Source organism: Microcaecilia unicolor, chromosome 14 (genome assembly GCF_901765095.1).
Source record: "Microcaecilia unicolor chromosome 14, aMicUni1.1, whole genome shotgun sequence".
NCBI classification, from domain to species: domain Eukaryota; kingdom Metazoa; phylum Chordata; class Amphibia; order Gymnophiona; family Siphonopidae; genus Microcaecilia; species Microcaecilia unicolor.
The window spans coordinates 20,199,311-20,218,496 of NC_044044.1; the positions used below are offsets into that span (position 1 = coordinate 20,199,311).

General features: G+C 47.2%; 1 protein-coding gene across 1 annotated transcript; it reads right to left on the reverse strand.

The window, feature by feature from the left end:
• Positions 1-1,061: 1,061 nt before the first annotated feature.
• Positions 1,062-12,226, reverse strand: LOC115457882 (hydroperoxide isomerase ALOXE3-like). The gene is made up of 14 exons (XM_030187554.1): positions 12,080-12,226; positions 10,241-10,445; positions 9,956-10,034; positions 8,858-8,974; positions 8,668-8,771; positions 8,396-8,568; positions 7,804-7,947; positions 7,486-7,689; positions 5,543-5,629; positions 5,179-5,348; positions 4,422-4,543; positions 3,371-3,471; positions 2,418-2,588; positions 1,062-1,279 (listed from the first exon to the last, which is right to left on the reverse strand). Exons 1-14 carry the CDS (start codon positions 12,224-12,226, stop codon positions 1,100-1,102), a joined length of 2,004 nt encoding a protein of 667 aa, XP_030043414.1. The 3' UTR covers positions 1,062-1,099.
• Between the last annotated feature and the right edge of the window lie 6,960 nt (positions 12,227-19,186).

Here is a 19,186-nt window from a genome sequence, read left to right on the forward strand (position 1 = left end):
TGGGCAGCTTGATCGGTGTCCACCTATTGCTCACCTTACCCTTGACTGCCCGGCAGTGGCCAGGAAAAGTACTAGAAGTCCTGAGGGCCTCGAAGGGGAGAAAAAATGAATGCGTTCAGTGTCTCCAGCTTAGTAACACACAGACAAGGGAGATGGAGGAAACTGCCCTGGACTCAAGAAAGCACAGCACCAAAAAAAAAAAAAAAAAAAAAGAAGGTGACTGTCTTAGCAAAATAAGAGGGCACTCAAGAAAGTGAGAGGCCTGTTTACTAAGCCGCGTAGGCACCTACGCGCGTCCATTTTGAACCACCGCCCGGCTACCCCGTGGCCCGGGAGGCCATTTCAATTTTTACCTGCGTCCACTAAGCGCGCCGGAACTTTTCCAGTGTGCGGCTCTAACTGTGCGGTAATCAGCAATTTACGTGCGTAGACCGTTACCGCCCGGTTAACGCACGAGACCTTACCACTAGGTCAATGGGTGGCGGTAAGGTCTCAGGCCCAAAATGGACGAGCGCCCATTTTTATTTTGCCACACGTCCATTCTCGGCCCCCCAAAAAAACAGGCCTTTTTTCGCAGGTGCGCTGAAAAATGGACCTGCACGTATCCAAAGAAAACAAAAAAAACGGAAGATATACAGAAAGACCAAACTCGAAAATGTAAAAAAGCCAAATTTATTTCTAAAGACCCTACACGGTCCGTGTTTCGGCCAAAGAGGCCTTCTTCAGGGGTCTATAAATTGGCATATATAGATATTCACGTGTAGGGTCTTTGGAAATAAATTTGGCTTTTTTACATTTTCGAGTTTGGTCTTTCTGTATATCTTCCGGTTTTTTTTGTTTTCTCTGGTGTTTTTACGGGAGATTTGGACTCTCTTTGTTGTTCCTGCACGTATCCAATACATGCGACTACACCAGCCCAGGCCACTTTTTGGCGCCCCTTAGTAAAAGGGCCCCTAAATGACCCTCTCAAAGCGAATGCTGTGGCCCCTCTTCACAGCGACTGGTTTTACTTCCGTTGTTAAGAATAAGTAGATCCAGAGAATGATGTACAGATCCCGAGATTTAAAACCATGCCTGGAGGGGGTTATGGGTTTCTGTGTTAGATAGATACACTGTTCTCAACCTTCTTGGGGTTCAGGTAATCATATTTCAGCTCTAGTGTCTTGTTCCTGTCCTCAATCTTGCTGGAGATCTTTGCCAGGCGCTCCTGGAAATCCGCGATGCAGCGCTGAGGTTCCTCCTCTGTGAAGTGCTGTTCAGGATATGCCCCTAAAGGTTTCTGTTAAAAAAAAACCCAAAACAGTTTTAAAAAATTAAAAACATATAATGGAATGAAATAAATTTAAAGTTCCCCTTTAGAAGTCAAAGAGACATTTAACACATCTAATGAGAAGAGACAGACCCTCAGTTGGTCAACGGCAGTGGCGTAGCTAGGTGGGGCCACATGGGGGCCTGGGCCCCCGGTTGGCTGGCGGGGGTCCCCAACCCCCAGCAGCTGAAGATTTCATCCAGCGCTGGGCTGCTCAGTTTCACTAAAAGGAGCGTGCCTGACATGAGGGGAAGAGAGAGAGCAGGGCGAGCAATGCAGCAGCGCCGGAGACCAGCGCTGGACGAAGTCATCAGCTGGCGGGGGTTGAAGACCCCTACCAGCCAACGTATTTGCGGCAACGGTGGGCGGCGAGGCGGCCACCAAAACGTGTCCCTCCACCCTGGCCCCCTCCCACCTCGAGGTCTGGCTACGCCCATGGTTAATGGTGTCAGCAGTAACATAGTAACATAGTAGATGACGGCAGAAAAAGACCTGCACGGGCCATCCAGTCTGCCCAACAAGATAAACTCATATGTGCTACTTTTTGTGTATACCTTACCTTGATTTGTACTTGTCCTTTTCAGGGCACAGACCGTATAAGTCTGCCCAGCACTATCCCCGCCTTCCAACCACCAGCCCCGCCTCCCACCACCGGCTCTGGCACAGACCGTATAAGTCTGCCCAGCACTATCCCCGCCTCCCAACCACCAGTCCCGCCTCCCACCACCGGCTCTGGCAAAGACCGTATAAGTCTGCCCAGCACCATCCCCGCCTCCAGCCACCAGCTCTGCCACCCAATCTCGGCTAAGCTCCTTAGGATCCATTCCTTCTGAACAGGATTCCTTTATGTTTATCTCACGCGTGCTTGAATTCTGTTACCGTTTCCACCACCTCCCGCGGGAGGGCATTCCAAGCATCCACTACTCTCTCCGTGAAAAAATACTTCCTGACATTTTTCTTGAGTCCTGCCCCCCTTCAATCTCATTTCATGTCCTCTCGTTCTGAAATGAGGATTTAAATTCAGTAGGATTTAAATTCAGCTTTCTCAAAGTTCTTCCCACACAACATGTATTTACCCCATATATGAGAAGTCAAGGGGATTCCTTACCATATCTTCTGGCTCACGATTCAGTACCCATAGCACAGACAGTAAGGCACAGGTGCTGTTTACCTCTGGCAGGGTCTCGAGGATGCTCCCGAGTGTGGCAGTGCCCTTGGTGATAGGTGGGGGGTTTCTCATGGAAGCCGGCCCATTCGGTAGCCAAGAGAAGAAATCAATCTGTAACCCACATAGCATGAAAGAGAGATAGCAGGACCTGTTATTGATGGGAAAAAATGATTCAGTAAACCTAATGTGTGAACACTGGTGTCGGGGTGGGGGTGGGGGGTGCACAAAGATCCCAGAGGATAGAAATTAGGCCCAAGAATATATAGAGAGGTAGCAGCACAGCCAAGAGAAAAAATAACTCCCATCAGGTTAATGACAGAGCCCAGGATTAGAACTGAGGAAGAGGCTGGTAAATGGACTCTGCTTGAGATCACAGTCAGAGTGAGAGCTGGGGATTCAAATCAAGGCGCAAGAAAATAAAGGGGGTTACTAAGCCGCAGTAGCCTTTTTAGCTCGCAGTAGAAATCAGTTGGCAGTAAAAGCTGAGACACCCATAGGAATATAATGGGCGTCTCGCCAGCTGATTTCTACTGTGAGCTAAACACGCTACCACCGCGGCTTAGCAAAAAGTCCCCCAAAGTGACTCACTCAGAGTCACACAGAAATCCAGTGAAAAGGTTGGGGATTGGAACTCAGGTGCAAGAGATAATATGATTCCCTTAAAGCCACACGTAGAGTTAATGACAGTACTGGGATTAGAACTCAGGTGCAGGAAGATAAAATGGCCCATTCCACAGTCACACACAGAAAGCCGGTGACAGAGCCGGGGATGAAGTCTGAGGCACATGGAAATAAAGTGACTCACCTGAGGTCCCACGGTGGCATAGCCGGGGGGGGGGGGGGGGGGGGTTAGAACTGTTAATAGTAGCACAGGAGAACGGGATCTCTCATACCTGTCCGTTGTGCATGGCAGCATGTCGAGCAGAACAGGTAAACAGAACCATACTCAGAAATTTTTTAAGCTCAGTGCATGTGTGCAGTAGGGATGGAAAACCTGTGAGATGAGCAACAGAAACATTTTTCCATCACCGCCCACAAGAGCCAGGAATTCCGACAGTATCATACCTCAGAGATCTCAGGGTGGCAGACCAATTCACTCATAAGTACATAAGTATTGCCATACTGGGAAAGACCAAAGGCCCATCGAGCCCAGCATTCTGTTTCCAACAGTGGCCAATCCAGGTCACAGATACCCGGCAAGATCCCCAAAATGTACAAAACATTTTATACTGCTTATCCCAGAAATAGTGGATTTTCCCCAAGTCCATTTAATAACGGTCTATGGACTTTTCCTATAGGAAGCCGTCCAAACTCTGCTAAGCTAACCACCTTTACCACATTCTCTGGCAACGAATTTCAGAGTTTAATCACACGTTGAGTGAAGAAAAATTTTCTCTGATTCGTTTTAAATTTACTACATTGTAGCTTCATCGCATGCCCCCTAGTCCTAGTATTTTTGGAAAGCGTGAACAGATGCTTCACATCTACCCGTAAACCTCTATCATATCTCCCATAACATCACATAAACCTCTATCATATCTCCCCTCAGCCGCCCTTTCTCCTTCTGCACAAACAGCTTCCCTTTTTGCTGCTGGAAAAGGGCCTGCGGGGGGGGGGGGGGGGGGGGGAGGGAGGGGAGCAGGACCCCACCTCTGTCTACAATAAAAGGTGTGCTGTAGGGTTGTCAATTGACTCCAGATTCACCCGACAGAGTTGATCCAGTCCAGGCTTTACCTCTTGCACACAGGGACATGTAGTCTTGCTTTTCGTAGAGAATCCAGTTTGGAAATCAGAGCTACAAGTTCTCGCACACCATGAGGTAAACCTTAGACTGGATCAACCCTTTCAGGTGAATCTGGAGACGATTGTCGACCCTACTGTGCCATGAGCTGGTAAAATCATGGGCCACCTCACTGGTCACTGAAGGCAAAGGGTTGCTCTTACCTGAAGATGCTCTTCCCAGTACTCCCTCTTGAAAGATTTCTGCCACCCAGGCCTGTAGTTCTGTGTCCTGCTGCACAGAGTAATCGCTCTCATAATAAAAGTTAACAATGCTGGACACGAAGCTGAGGGAAGAGGAGAGGAGAATCATGATGGAGAATGAATTTCTGCTTTGTGTCATCATGCGATATTCTCCTGAACACAAGAAGTCAGCTTCCCTCTCTTCAATTCTTCCCTTCCTCCCAACAAAACGAAACTCCCAGAAACTGTTAAGTGTTAATGAAACTGCTAAACGTTAATTGGTGTCAGCAGTAGGATTGGAACATGAATAGGTGTCACAGCTCTGAGGTGATACCAGGTCACATAGTGAAACTGGTGAAAGTGAGGGGGGGGGGGTGCTTAGAACCTGGGTCTGTAAATGTCCGGCTCTATATTCTCAGCTCAGGGTCACACAGTAAAATTGGTGTGAGAAGTGGGATTGGAATCTAGGTCTGTAAATGTCAAGCTCCATATTCTCAGCACAGGGTCACACTGTAAGGTTGGGTGTGAGAAGCGAGATTGGAGTATATCGGTCTGTCGATGTCAAGCTCTATGTTATTAGCACAGGGTCACAAGTAAGATTGGTGTCAGTAGTGGGATTTGAATCTTGAGTCTGCAGATATCACAGCCTTTTGCTCTCAACAGTAAACGACACTGCTAGCCTTTCTCTCTAATAAAGCCCTCTCTGGCACTACATGCATACATTGTACCTGCTCCTTACCTCCCCAGGGCATTCCAGATCTCCAGCCCATCATCTCTGAAGTAGTAAATTGGCAGTGACTCCATTCCTCGGGCTTGGATGTCTTCTGGGAGGCAGAGGGAGGAATAAGTCAAGGTTTCCAAGCATCTCTTGATAAGCAGGGAAAGTCCGGGCCCTCCGGTTGCTACCACCTGATGTATAAACAGTCAGTACCATAGAGGTCGTGAAGCATAAATCCGCAGACTGTACACTATTTTGGGTCCACAGAAGGAGAGAGGAACCCAGATATTGTGTCTTGGGGGTATATTATATAAGCAAACTTCAACACATCTACACACTTGAGGACACACAAATTTGCAAGGGAAAGACGGAAGCATCCTCTCACCCGATCAAAAACTCCTCCCGCTCCGATGATTACAGCCCGAGCCTGAATATTGATCTGGAGGTTGTTCTGCGTATGTGGCACCAGGAGCTGAAAGAGCAGGAGACAAGGATGAGGGCTGGTACCCAGGGAATGCCCCCTGCCCCCTCCCTGGTAAGCCCCTTACCAATCACTACTGATCCAGCCATGCTATTCTAGTAGAATGTTCGGGATTCCATTTAACCTCTGACCCCTCTTCGTTTTCACTGCTCGTCACTGTGCGGTGTCCAGGAACCCTGCTTTACACAGGACTCCCCTGTTGTGTAAGAAACTGCACTGTGTCGTACTCAAAGATAAGATGATGCGAGATTATCCTATTTTTCAATCTGGCCATACATGAAAATAGACGCAAGCAGATTTAGGAATTGAAAACAAGTGGGAAGCAGATTAGTATTGAATAAGGAAAAAACAGTCACGCGTTGGTTTATTGGTGGGACTGTCTACTCCATCCACCCATCCCTCAGATCTTTTTGGCTCTCCTGTAAGTCCCGTAGAATCACTTCATTACGTCGGCGTGATTTTTGATTCACAGCTTCCTTAGGTCCCTCAAATTTCCAGTGCCTGCAAATCTGGTTTCTTTGTCCTTCGTCAGCTTCGTACTATCTGTCGTTACTTTAGTCCTGGAATTTTTCATTCCTTAATTCTTGTTTTACTGACTACTAGACTTGACTCTTGCAATATTACTGATTTGAGCTCTATTCAATCTAACATCAAGAAACTGCAGTCTATCCAGAATACCCTTATTCGCTTGTTACATAACGTAAGAACATAAGAGTGGCCATACTGGGTCGGACCGATGGTTCATCTAGCCCATGTTATGTCATGCTCAACGTCGCGATCATGTTTCTCCTCTATTACAGAAATTCCACTGGTTAGCCACTAAGCAACAGGTCCTCTTCAAACCAGCGGCGTAGCCACGGGCGGGCCCAGGCCCAGCCAGTTTCCCTCCAGGCCCGCCCAGCGGACTGTGAGCGCCGGTGCGGGAGCCAGATGGAGCAGAGGAGGCAGTGTTGAGGCACGCCGCACAGGGCCCTCTTAAGCGCGAGGCCCTATGCGGCCACCTCAGTCTAAGACCGGCCCTGCCCAGAAATGTGTATGAAGTCAGCAATGAGAGTGGGACTTTCACCGAAAATGCTCAGTGCAGCAGGTTTAGGAACATAGGGGTTGAAAACTGATGTATTTTATGTTACTGGAAATGAGCAAGACAAGGCTATCTGAAGCGGAGGAAGTGCTGTGTCATATGAAGAAATTGTTTCCTCAGCAGAGTCCGATAAAGGGAGGAGAGATAAGATGGCAGTGCAGAGGGCGCCCAGGTCAATAGCCTGGAGATCTCTACAGGTGCTGGTGGTGAGTGGTTGAGATGGAGAAAGATGGTGGTCAAGTGTGAAGGGTATCAGGTGATGGTCAGAAAGGGGAGAGAGCAAAGCTGAAGAAATCTGCGTTCAGAAAGAAAAATCGATGAGTACAGCATAAATGGAGACTATAAGAAGGGCATAGGGCAAGGAGTAAAGAGATATGCAAATCAGCGAGACCATCTGCATGGAAATTCCATCCAAGAATGATGGAAGGGGAGGATGACCAAGTAGAGACTAAAAAGCAGAAGTCAAAATCACTGAGGACGGAGGAAGGGGCCCATGGAAAACAGTGACCTGGAGAGATGGAGGAGGGGTGAACAGTTATACAGAGTGGGTCTCAAACTCCCTGTCCCATTGGCCCTTCTTCTCCCATAATGAGCACTTCTTTTGCACTCAAGATACATGGGAGAGAGAGAAGGTGCATTTATATTTAGCTATCCTCCCATCTTCACCACTGCACTGACTGACAGAAAAGAAGGGAAGCAAAACACGTCCTAGATATGTCCCGTGTGCTGCGGATACATCAGTGATTTCCTTATTCTCGCCTCTTACCTTGTAAAGTGGGTGGCACATGGGCAGCTGGCGAATGGTAGAGACACTGAAGACTTCGCCCATGAAATGTGTGCACAGGGCATGAGAGTGTAGCTGATGCACATGGAAATCGGCACTCCGCACCCATATCTTAGCCAAGGTCCAGTCCCACTCGGAGTCACTGGGCAGGAATATAGGACTCTTAGGGCCTGGGATCTGACTGAGCTGCAAGGAGGAAAAAAAATCAGAAGTGTGTGTGTGTGTGTGTGTGTGTGTGTGTGTGTGTGTGGAGGGGGGGTGGGGTGGGTTGTCACTATAGGTACTGGAGAAACTCATTACCTGAATGGCGATGGGGATCAGTTGGTGCTCAGGGGTGACGAACAGAAGGCACAAAGGGGCTGCGATATACTGCTGACTTCCTTTAATGACATTTCCAGGGATTCCATCCAGGATCTTGTAATCCACAATAAAGATATTTCCTTTCTGTAAAATAGGGAGGTATAGAATGAGTCGGAGGTTTGTGAAGGGGGTCAGTAGCACAGAGCCCTGAGCAAGTCTGGGAGTAGAGCTCAGAACCCATTTGAGAACAGTGTGTCCAACGGCAGGTGGTAATCATCATTGTTGAAGGCTAAGGACTGAGTTGTGGTCTGTGTCTTGGCAAGCGGAAGCATTGGCAAGGGCTATCCAAACGGAATGAAGATGGTAAATGCCAGATTTAAGGGGATCTAGAATAGCTCAAGAGGTCAGGTAGCGTAGGTGAACAGCATATGCAAGGAGCTTGGACGCAAGGGAAGGAGGGGCATTGGACATTGCTTAGCAAAGAAAGCAGAGCAAATCTGAGAGCAGCAACAGAACAGGGGTGACAGAGAGCACAGAGCATGTACGGGGATAGCAGAGAATATCGTTTGGTGGCATAGGTAGAGATTCCTACCATCAGTTCATCCTTCAGGCTTGTTGACTTGCCAAGCGATGCTGCAACCATCTCCTCTGTCACCGGGAAATTAGTTGGGATTTTATTGCACTTCTGGATTAAACTTGGGTGTGCTCCGTTCAGAAACTGGTAACCGAAAAAGGCATCTTCCTTCCAGTGTTGAGACACATACTCTGAGACAGCAAAAACAAAAAAAGAGAATAACAGCGTGTTACATTAATATAATATTACTCGTTGAGCCAGGGAAGAGGGGTGAGGCCATGAACACCAACCTGAAATAGGTGTGTGGGTGAAAGAGAAAGCCCTCTGCAACTCCTGAAGACTCTTCCAGTTCTCCTGGACTTCACTAAACGCTTTTAGTTTGATCTGTATATTTCTAAGAATAGCAGAAGAAAGCCAGGTGTGAGAGTCAGAACCCCTGGAGGCAAAGAGATAGATTACTCTGGAGCTTGTGGTACTCACGGATACTTTGTGAGGATTCTGGGAGGAGCCTGTTTTACAAGGGAATATTTTGCATCACAATTCTTCATAGAATTAATATTGATGCACCGTGGGAAGCCTGGCTGGAAATCCTTCCATCTGGGGAAAGATAAGGACATCAGTGACTTATGTTGACTAATGTGCAGTGGCAGAAACCCAAGGCCCCTAGCCAATCTATTACCATCAACAGAGATTCTAGTACTCCAGTCACCAGCATTGATCCAGGGACTTCAACTAATCTATCACCAGCAGTAGAAACTCAAGAACCCTGCCCAATCCATTATCAGCAGAGGAGAACCTGAAATCCAAGCTATCACACCACCAATAGAAGAGACCCATGGATCCCAGTCAATCCATCAACTGATTCAGAGACCCAAGGATGTCAGACAATGAGTCACCAGAACCTCAGCCACTACATCACCAACAGTAGACACTAAAGTACTTCAGTACATCTATCAATAGCAGTAGGGATCCAAGGACCCTGGCCAACCCATTACCAATAGAAGAGACCATGGAATCCAGGCCAACCCATCACCAATAGAAGAAACCCAAGGTTCTCAGTCAATCCATCAACAGCTACAGAGACCCAAGGATCCCAGGCAATAAGAGACACTAGAACCTCAGCCAACATCAATGACACTCAATGACTCCAGTTAATCTATCAATAGCAGTACATACCCAAGGACTCTGGCCAACTCATTACCAATGGTAGAAACTAGGACCCCAGCCAGTGTCCACCACCATTAGCAGAGACTCAATGACCACAGCTAATCCATCAACAGCAGAGCCTCCAGTATCACAGCCAAATACCAGTGGTGGAGATCAAAGGGCTTCAGCCAATCACCAACTATACATATTAAGAGATTTCAACCAACCCATCAACAGCAGTAGAAATGCAATGACCACTATCGATCTAGCGCAAGAATAACAAATACAAGGATCACAGACAACAACCAACCAACAACAGAGACCTACACCCCAACAAGTTACATTGTTCCCAGAATACTGTGCTTACTCATAGGACTGCCACTTACCAGAGACTGTCTACCCTAGTTCCCAACAGAACTCACTCCCTCTCACCGGTATATCTCTTGTCTACACTTCAGCTCTGAGCACCGAAGCTCCAGAAGGACGTCTGTGTCATCGGTAATTTTCTTGGCTGAAAGAAACAAAGATGAAAGTTGGTAACAGTAATCTCCTACCCAGGCAAGAAAAAGGTACACAGTAACCGTAAAGCTGTGCACAGGTAAAGAGAGCTGTAAACACACCAGGAAACTATGAGGAGACAACAGACAGGTATGTTGTATCTTTGGCAGCCATATAACCTTAGTACTTGTCTTTTGGCCTTATGATTGCCTGACCCACCTGTTCCATCTCGGAAGCTCTCAGTACAATATGCCTCCATCCAGCGGTAGCAGGGGAAGGTATAAGTCCTGTGGCCAGGGCACTCCACGGAGACAGAAGTGCAGTACCAGCTGTCCTCTGGGAAGAAGGAATACCGTTCCTTGTGTAGGCGAATCAGCAGGATCTCCCCCAAGTCTTCATCAGTGCTAAGCTGGTAGTGATTGACCTGAGCAAGGGAGGTTGGGTTACAGCATGAATGGGAACAGTCACTAATTGGTGTTAGCATCACACTGTGGGAGAGGGGCTCCCTCAGCCTGTGCCAGTTAGGAGAAAAGAGGGGTTTCCTCTGTGTGTGCTTCTTTTGAGACACCAGGAGAAATGGAACGCATTACCGAAGGCCATAAAATCAATCCATGACCTAACAATCTTCCGTAGACTACTGAAAATGATCCTGTTCAAGAAGGCCTACCATAATGTTCCATCTTATATACAAAATAAATAGACTTTACACGAACTATACAAGGCCGAACTCTTGTCACTTGACTATTTAACCTCACTGCTTTTAAAGAAAGATACACAATACGCACTACCAATCTATTTCCTAAATTGAAGATGACATCTCAATAGTCGATGACGTAACTTAAGCTACAACTCATTTCATCACTTAGAAACCTTAGTCTATACAATGCCATAATGCATTCCTCTGTACCATGTATGTATGCACATTGATGCAAAATCATTGGTATGCAATACCACAATGTATTCCTCTTTACCATGAAAGTATACACCTAAATGTATTACCATTTGAAATTCTGTACCCGGAAATGGCGATCGCCATCACGGCATAATGTAAGCCACATTGAGCCTGCAAATAGGTGAGAACATATGGGATACAAATGCTATAAATAAATAAAATGTATCACCTTTTTGAAAATTTCACCCAACGCTATAGCAAGAATAAAGTTGAACATAGGCAACAGACAATTACAGCAGGAAGGGGATGGGACTTGATATACTGCCTTTCTGTAGTTGGTTACAATCAAAGTGATTTGCATTTTATATACTGCCTTTGAAGTCAGAATGCTTGAATATTTTAACACCCAACAGAAAGGACTTAATAAGGATCTGGGGTTCCTAGCCCATTATAAACCATAAAGCTGTATTTCTCTCCACCCCTCACCTATCCACACCCATCCTGTTAGAATATCAATGATATTCTTTGATGTCCCCATGCATACCTCCTACCCACCCCCATCCTCCCACCCTGTCAGACTGTCATAGTAATGCTTGAATGTTTTCACTTATATACACTGTCAGCTAGCACATTTGCTTATTTCCGATTTGACGAAGAAGGGCAACCTTCGAAAGCTAATCAAGAAATGTATTAAGTTATGTCCAATAAAAAAGGTATCATCTTATTTTCTTTTCCATGTTTTATTTTGTTTGATTTCTACGGATAACCTTAAGAGTGGACTAACACGGCTACCACACTCCTCTACATTTTATATACAGTCACTTGTTTTGTCCCTGGGGCAATGGAGGGTTAAGTGACTTGCCCGGAGTCACAAGGAGCTGCAGTATAAAATATTAAAAATAACAGTGCGTATGCTACTTAAACTGTCAACACAACAGCCAATAAAACATTTGAACAGACATCATAAGAAGATAAGCAAAGATGGAACACAGATAAGACAGAGTACTAGGAAACAGAAAATAAGGAGACTCATTTCAAGAAAGTTGCACATGAGGTCAGAAAGGTATTTGAATATTATCTCAGCTAGAGCTGGAGTGAATAAGTCCAGCTCTGGTATGTGCAGTGGGTGTTAGAAACCTCTCCCCCCCCCCCCCCTAGATACTTACTGTCCCTGGAAGGAACCCTTTCCCCTCATTCTCCAACGGATACTTGTTGCTCTCCCCACGGGACCCCACAAGGGTGAGGAAGATGGAGTGAAAGGTCTCGGCTGTGGGGAAGGAGCCTGTGGTCACCGTCAGTCTATACTGTGCCATTCTTCCAGTACAGTGTGGGCAGAGGGTGACTGGTGGCCGGCATTGAATCTCTCTGCCTGTGTCTGCACAAGTCTCAGGCTCTACCTTATATAAAGGAGCCCTGCCCCATCCTCCCTCCCCCCCACCTCCTTCCAATTCTCCTCCCTTCACTAACAGTAGCATTTTACCCACACCCAGCATATCACAGGCAGCCTTTGTACTAGAGCTATATCTGTCTCCCCCTCCCCCCCCCCCCCACATCAATGCCATAATAGAGAGGTTGCTGAAGGGAAACTTTGGGGCCTGGGTTATGACTCTTCATCCCCAGTGCATCATGGGATTTGTAGTTCCAGCTTCTTACATGTGTAGAATGGTGAAGTCACATATGTGATCAGTGGGGAAGTGCAGTTATCCTCCGTGCTGTGTCCCCCCCCCCCCCACCAAGAAGATAACAATGGCTTAGTTAAAATTGTATCTTGTAAGAGATAAACTCAGTGGCGTAGCCACAGGTGGTCCTGGGTAGGCCAGGGTCCACCCGCTTAGGGCTCAGGCCCACCCAACAGTAGCACACGTTTAGCAGTAGCTAGTGGGGATCCCAAGCTCCGCCAGCTGAAGACTTCCCCCCTGATGGTAACGAAAATGCTATTCTCCATGATACCGGCACCTGTGCATGCTCAGTTTTCAGCGTATGCCTGCTGCAGACTGCCAAGATGGAAAGAAGCTGGGATATTTTTGTGGTGGTGGGGGAAACACTTGGTGCCCACCCACTTCTTGTCTAGACCCACCCAAAATCTGTTGTCTGGCTACGCCCCTGGATAAACCATTAACAATCACAAAGAAACTTTTAGCTTTTGTGCTCCTCCCAGAAACACACCCACCCCACCACCATGATCATCATTCCAGTTTTCCACCAGGAGGATCAGCACAAATCGGGAGATGGCCGGCGATCTCCTGAAACCGGCCAAATCGGTATAATCGAAAGCTGATTTTGGCCAGGTTCAACTGCTTTCTGTCACGGAGCCAGTGAAACATCAAGGGGGCGTGTCGGTAGGGTAGTGAAGGCAGGATGGGAGCGGGACGGGGGCGTGCTCACTAGATGGCTGGCTTCGCCCGATAATGGGGAAAAAAAGCCAGGTTTGACGAGCCCACCGGAGGCAATTGGGGATGACCTCCCCTTACTCCCCCAGTGGTCACCAACCCCCCTCCCACCCCCAAAAAAAAACTTTTTTGCCAGCCTCTATGCCAGCCTCAAATGTCATACCCAGCTCCCTGATAGCAGTATGCAAGTCCCTGGAGCAGTTTTTAGTGGGTGCAGTGCACTTCAGACAGGTGGACCCAGGCCCATCCCCCCCACCACCTGTTACACTTGTGGTGGTAAATGGGAGCCCTCCAAAACCCACCCAAAACCCACTGTACCCACATGTAGGTGCCCCCTTCACCCCTTAGGGCTATGGTAATGGTGTAGAGGTGTGGGGAGTGGGTTTTGGGGGGCTAAACAACCAAGGGAAGGGAGCTATGCTCCTGGGAGCTATTTTTATTTTTTTTAATGTTCTGAAGTGCCCCCTAGGGTGCCCGGTTGGTGTCCTGGCATGTGAGGGGGGCCAGTGCACTACAAATGCTGGCTCCTCCCACGACCGCGCGCGCGCGCGTGTGTGTGTGTGTGTGTGTGCTTGTGTGTGTGTGTTCTGCTGCTCAGAAAATTAACACATGAGCTACTGTTGGGCCCTGCCATGAAACCTCAGCACAAACAGATCTTTGTCTCTTCCCCTTATCGGCTTCTGTCTGAAAAACCTACTTTAGAAAAACCACCTGGTAAAATGCAAACCATCTGCTCCCATAACCTGACAGCATGATTTTAGTCACACATCTCTCCTTACACACACACACACACACACACACACACTGTACAATCACACATAATGTACAATCATGCACACACACAGAGTATACACAGGGGAAGATAGACACACATGCACAACTCTACAATCACATGACAGACACACACATAAAAATCTCTCCTGCTTGCGCTCTCTCTCTCTCTACACACACACAAAGGACGGCCAATGAAATAAAGCATTGGAGACTTTGCACACACCCTTAGTGCATCTTCGGTGCACGATTCTCTGCGCTTCTGTGACCAATGTGAAAAGGAGTTTTGCACGTGAGATGCGCTGACATCAGCACGCAGCTCATTTAAATCCTACGATATTGAAGGCGTTCGTGATTAAACCCAGATACAGAAAAGCGCACAAAAGACCGGAAGGCTGAGCGCAGGGGTTTCTAATGCCAGCTCTGAGGAGGTGTAAAAATTAGAGCTCATTCTTCTGTGGCCAGCGTTAGCCAGGCTTTTCTGTCTGCTTCTTCTCCCTTCTGCAAGCATGAAGGACCCCTAAGGTTTTTTCACAATTTCTTGAAGGGTATAGCTGAAAATAGACACAGGAGGGGAGAGAAAGGGATTAGAGAATTACATAGGGACAGAAATCGAACCTGTCCCCCACCCCCCCCCCCACCCATCCCCACTGGAATCTCCTCCATCCCCGCCTGTCCCCACAAGTAATCTCCTCTATCCCCGTCCGTCCCCTGTACTAAAATAACCTGACTTGTGGTAAAATAACCCAACTTAACAGTAGTCCATGTTGACAACTTCCCCCCTCAGTGCTTACGGGGATTTCAATGCTATCAATCGTATCCATTAATTTTTTTTAGTGCTATTATAATTGCTAAGCTAGCTTAGAAAGACAAGGAAAGGATAGGTAGGTTGGCCTGGCACTACACTGCCACGGGAACCCCACAGGGCCTGCATCCATCTCCATGGGATCCCCACAGACCTGGAGGGAATCCCTGCAAATGTCCTGTGGACCTGGAGTGGATCCCCATGGGATTCCCACTAGCCCTGCTCCCGTGCAGCTCTCGTTTCGATAATACGGTCGGGGACACCCAAATATCAACATTTAGGTCGACCTTAGAGATGGTCGTCCCTAGAGATGGTCATCCCTGATTTTCGGCGATAATGGAAACCAAGGTTGGCCCATCTCAGAAACGACCAAATCCAAGCCCTTTGGTCATGGGAGGAGCCAGCATTCGTAGTGCACTGGTCCCCCTGACATGCCAGAACACCAACCGAGCACCCTGTCCAAAAGACAGCGGTGTGGTTGAAAAGTGAGGTGAAGGAAGCTATTAGGGCTAAAAGAAACGCCTTCAGAAAATGGAAGAAGGAACCGTCTGAAAATAACCAGAAGCAGCATAAGGAGTGTCAAAGCAAATGCAAGACGCAGATAAAGAAGGCCAAGAAGGATTACGAAAGAAAGATAGCATTAGAGGCAAAAAAACATAGTAAACATTTTTTCGGTATATTAAAAGCAGGAAGCCAGCAAAAGAATCGGTTGGGCCGCTGGATGACCGAGGGGTAAAAGGGGCGATCAAGGAAGACAATGATGTAGCAGAGAGATTGAATGAATTCTTTGCTTCGGTCTTCACTGAGGAAGATTTGGGTGGGATACCGATGTCGGAAATGGTATTTCAAGCAGACGAGTCGGAGAAACTTACTGACTCCACAGTAAACCTGGAGGATGAAATGGGGCAGTTCAGCAAACTGAAGAATAGCAAATCTCCTGGACCGGACGGTATTCATCCTAGAGTACTGATAGAACTGAAAAATGAGCTTGCGGAGCTACTGCTAGTGATATGCAATTTATCCTTAAAATCGAGCGTGGTACCGGAAGATTGGAGGGTGGCCAATGTAATGCCGATTTTTTTAAAAGGTTCCAGGGGAGATGCGGGAAATTATAGACCGGTGAGTCTGACGTCGGTGCCGGGGAAAATGGTAAAGGCTATTATTAAAAATAAAATTACAGAGCACATCCAAGGACATGGATTACTGAGACCGAGTCAGCACGGCTTTTGTGTGGGGAAATCTTGCCTGAGCAATTTACTTCAATTCTGTGAAGGAGTGAACAAACATGTGGACAAAGGGGAGTCGGTTGATATTGTGTATCTGGATTTTCAAAAGGCGTTTGACAAGGTACCTCATGAAAGGCTACAGAGGAAATTGGAGGGTCATGGGATAGGAGGAAATGTCCTATTGTGGATTAAAAACTGGTTGAAGGATAGGAAACAGAGAGTGGGGTTAAATGGGCAGTATTCACAATGGAGAAGGGTAGTTAGTGGGGTTCCTCAGGGGTCCGTGCTAGGACCGCTGCTTTTTAGTATATTTAAAAATGATTTAGAGATGGGAGTAACTAGCGAGGTTATTAAATTTGCTGATGACACAAAGTTATTCAAAGTCGTTAACTCGCAACAGGATTGTGAAAAATTACAGAAGGACTTTACGAGACTTGGAGACTGGGCGGCTAAATGGCAGATGACGTTTAATGTGAGCAAGTGCAAGGTGATGCATGTGGGAAAAAAGAACCCGAATTATAGCTACGTCATGCAAGGTTCCACGTTAGGAGTTACGGACCAAGAAAGGGATCTGGGTGTCGTCGTCGATAATACACTGAAACCTTCTGCTCAGTGTGCTGCTGCGGCTAAGAAAGCGAATAGAATGTTGGGTATTATTAGGAAAGGTATGGAAAACAGGTGTGAGGATGTTATAATGCCGTTGTATCGCTCCATGGTGCGACCGCACCTTGAGTATTGTGTTCAATTCTGGTCGCCGCATCTCAAGAAAGATATAGTAGAATTGGAAAAGGTGCAGCGAAGGGCGACTAAAATGATAGCGGGGATGGGACGACTTCCCTATGAAGAAAGACTAAGGAGGCTAGGGCTATTCAGCTTGGAGAAGAGACGACTGAGGGGAGACATGATAGAGGTATATAAAATAATGAGTGGAGTGGAACAGGTGGATGTGAAGCATCTGTTCACGCTTTCCAAAAATACTAGGACTAGGGGGCATGCAATGAAACTACAGTGTAGTAAATTTAAAACAAATCGAAGAAATTTTTCTTCACCCAACGCTTAATTAAACTCTGGAATTTGTTGCTGGAGAATGGGGTGAAGGCAGTTAGCTTGGCAGAGTTTAAAAAGGGGTTAGACGGTTTCCTAAAGGATAAGTAGTCCATAAACCACTACTAAATGGACTTGTGAAAAATCCACAATTCCAGGAATAACATGTATGGAATGTTTGTACGTTTGGGAAGCTTGCCAGGTGCCCTTGGCCTGGATTGGCCGCTGTCGTGGACAGGATGCTGGGCTCGATGGACCCTTGGTCTTTTCCCAGTGTGGCATTACTTATGTACTTATGTAGGGGGCACTGCAGTGGACTTCAGAAAAAGCTCCCAGGTGCATAGCTCCCTTACCTTGTGTGCTGAGACCCCCAAACCCACTCCCCACAACTGTACACCACTACCATAGCCCTTATGGGTGAAAGGGGGCACCTAGATGTGGGTACAGTGGGTTTGTGGTGGGTTTTGGAGGGCTCATATTTACCACCACAAGTATAACAGGTAGGGGGTGGGTGGGCCTGGGTCTGCCTGCCTGAAGTGCACTGCACCCACTAAAACTGCTCCAGGGACCTGCATACTGCTGTCATGGAGCTGGGTATGATATTTGAGACTGGCATAGAGGCTGGAAAAAATATTTTAAATTTTTTTTTAGGGTGGGAGGGGGGTTAGTGACCACTGGGGGAGTAAAGGGAGGTCATCCCCAATTCCCTTCGGTGGTCATCTTGTCATTTAGGGCACATTTTTGTGGCTTGGTCGTAAAAAAAACTGGACCAAGTAAAGTCGGCCAAGTGTTCGTCAGGGACGCCCATCTTTTTTCCATTATCGTCCAAGGACGCCCATGTGTTAAGCACACCCCAGGCACGCCTTTGCTATGCTTCCGACACGCCCCCGTGATCTTTGGTCATCCCTGCAACAGAAAGAAGTTGAGGACTCCCAAAATTGGCTTTCGATTATGTCGATTTGGGCGACCCTGGGAGAAGGACGCCCATCTCCCGATTTGTGTCGAAAGATGGGCGCCCTTCTCTTTCGAAAATAAGCCTGATAGTAACATAGTAAATGATGGCAGATAAAGACCTGTACGGTTCATCCAGTCTGCCCAACAAGCTAAACTCATCTTACATGGTATGGGATACTTTCTATGTAAACCTGAGTTTGATGTTGTCCTTGCCATTCTCTGTGCAAATCTGCTGTTTCGGCACCTTGCGTCCACTGGAATGCATTTCCACGCTGAAATTTGGGCGTGGAATCAGCGCCTAACTTTGGGCATCATTTATAGAACTTCTTTGAAAGCTGACAGAATTTTAGCCACATGCAACATGCCCTGATCTCCGAATCTCCCCTTCACGTTTCTACACCAGCCATCAAGGCTAGGGAGCTGCTCCTGCCATGTCCAAGGACTCCGTCACTGTATTGCCCTGCTCAACATCCTCCATGAATGCCACAATAAAGGGATCCTGCTTTGATCCATCCCACTTTCACAAGCACCGTGATACCTTCAACACGGCCCATCAGACATATTGGATAGGATGCTCTCTATGCTAGGATGCCATGGACTGCCCCTTCTTGCACTTTTCTGAATATGAAGGGTCCCTGTTATGTACACAGGGGGACACATTTGGAGACCACATAATAACTACTATCACTCTTTCTTCATGCCCCTTTGGACTCTCCAAAAAGCACAGGATGTGGTCAAAGCGGTTAGTATAACTATGCTTTAAAAAGGTTTTCAGAAATTCCTGGAGGAAAAGTCCATAAGCCATTAAGAAGCAAGACCTGGTGTTAAATAGCATGGAATCTTGCTACTTTCTAGGACTCCGCCAGGTATTCGCGACCTAGATCGGCCACTGTTATGAACAGAGTATTGGGCTAGATAGAAATACCCCCTCTCCGTTGTCTTTTCTCCAAGCCCTAACCTGTTTAGCCTCTCTTCATAAGGGAGACATGTTCAATCCCCTTTATCATTTTTGACACCCTTCTTGGAAGCCAGAAGAGGAAAAAAAATAAAAAAAGAGGAGATTTGAATGGACAGTCAGGCCAG

Bases quoted from the DNA above. Each gene is read 5' to 3' on its own strand.
- LOC115457882 (XM_030187554.1), bottom strand. From the start codon at position 12,226: ATGGCACAGTATAGACTGACGGTGACCACAGGCTCCTTCCCCACAGCC. The intron at 10,446-12,079 runs GTAAGTATCTAG...TCCCTTGCTCAG, and splicing joins AAGGGTTCCTTCCAGGGACA to GTCAATCACTACCAGCTTAG. The intron at 5,630-7,485 runs GTAAGAGGCGAG...CTGCTCTTTCAG, and splicing joins TGTGCCACCCACTTTACAAG to CTCCTGGTGCCACATACGCA.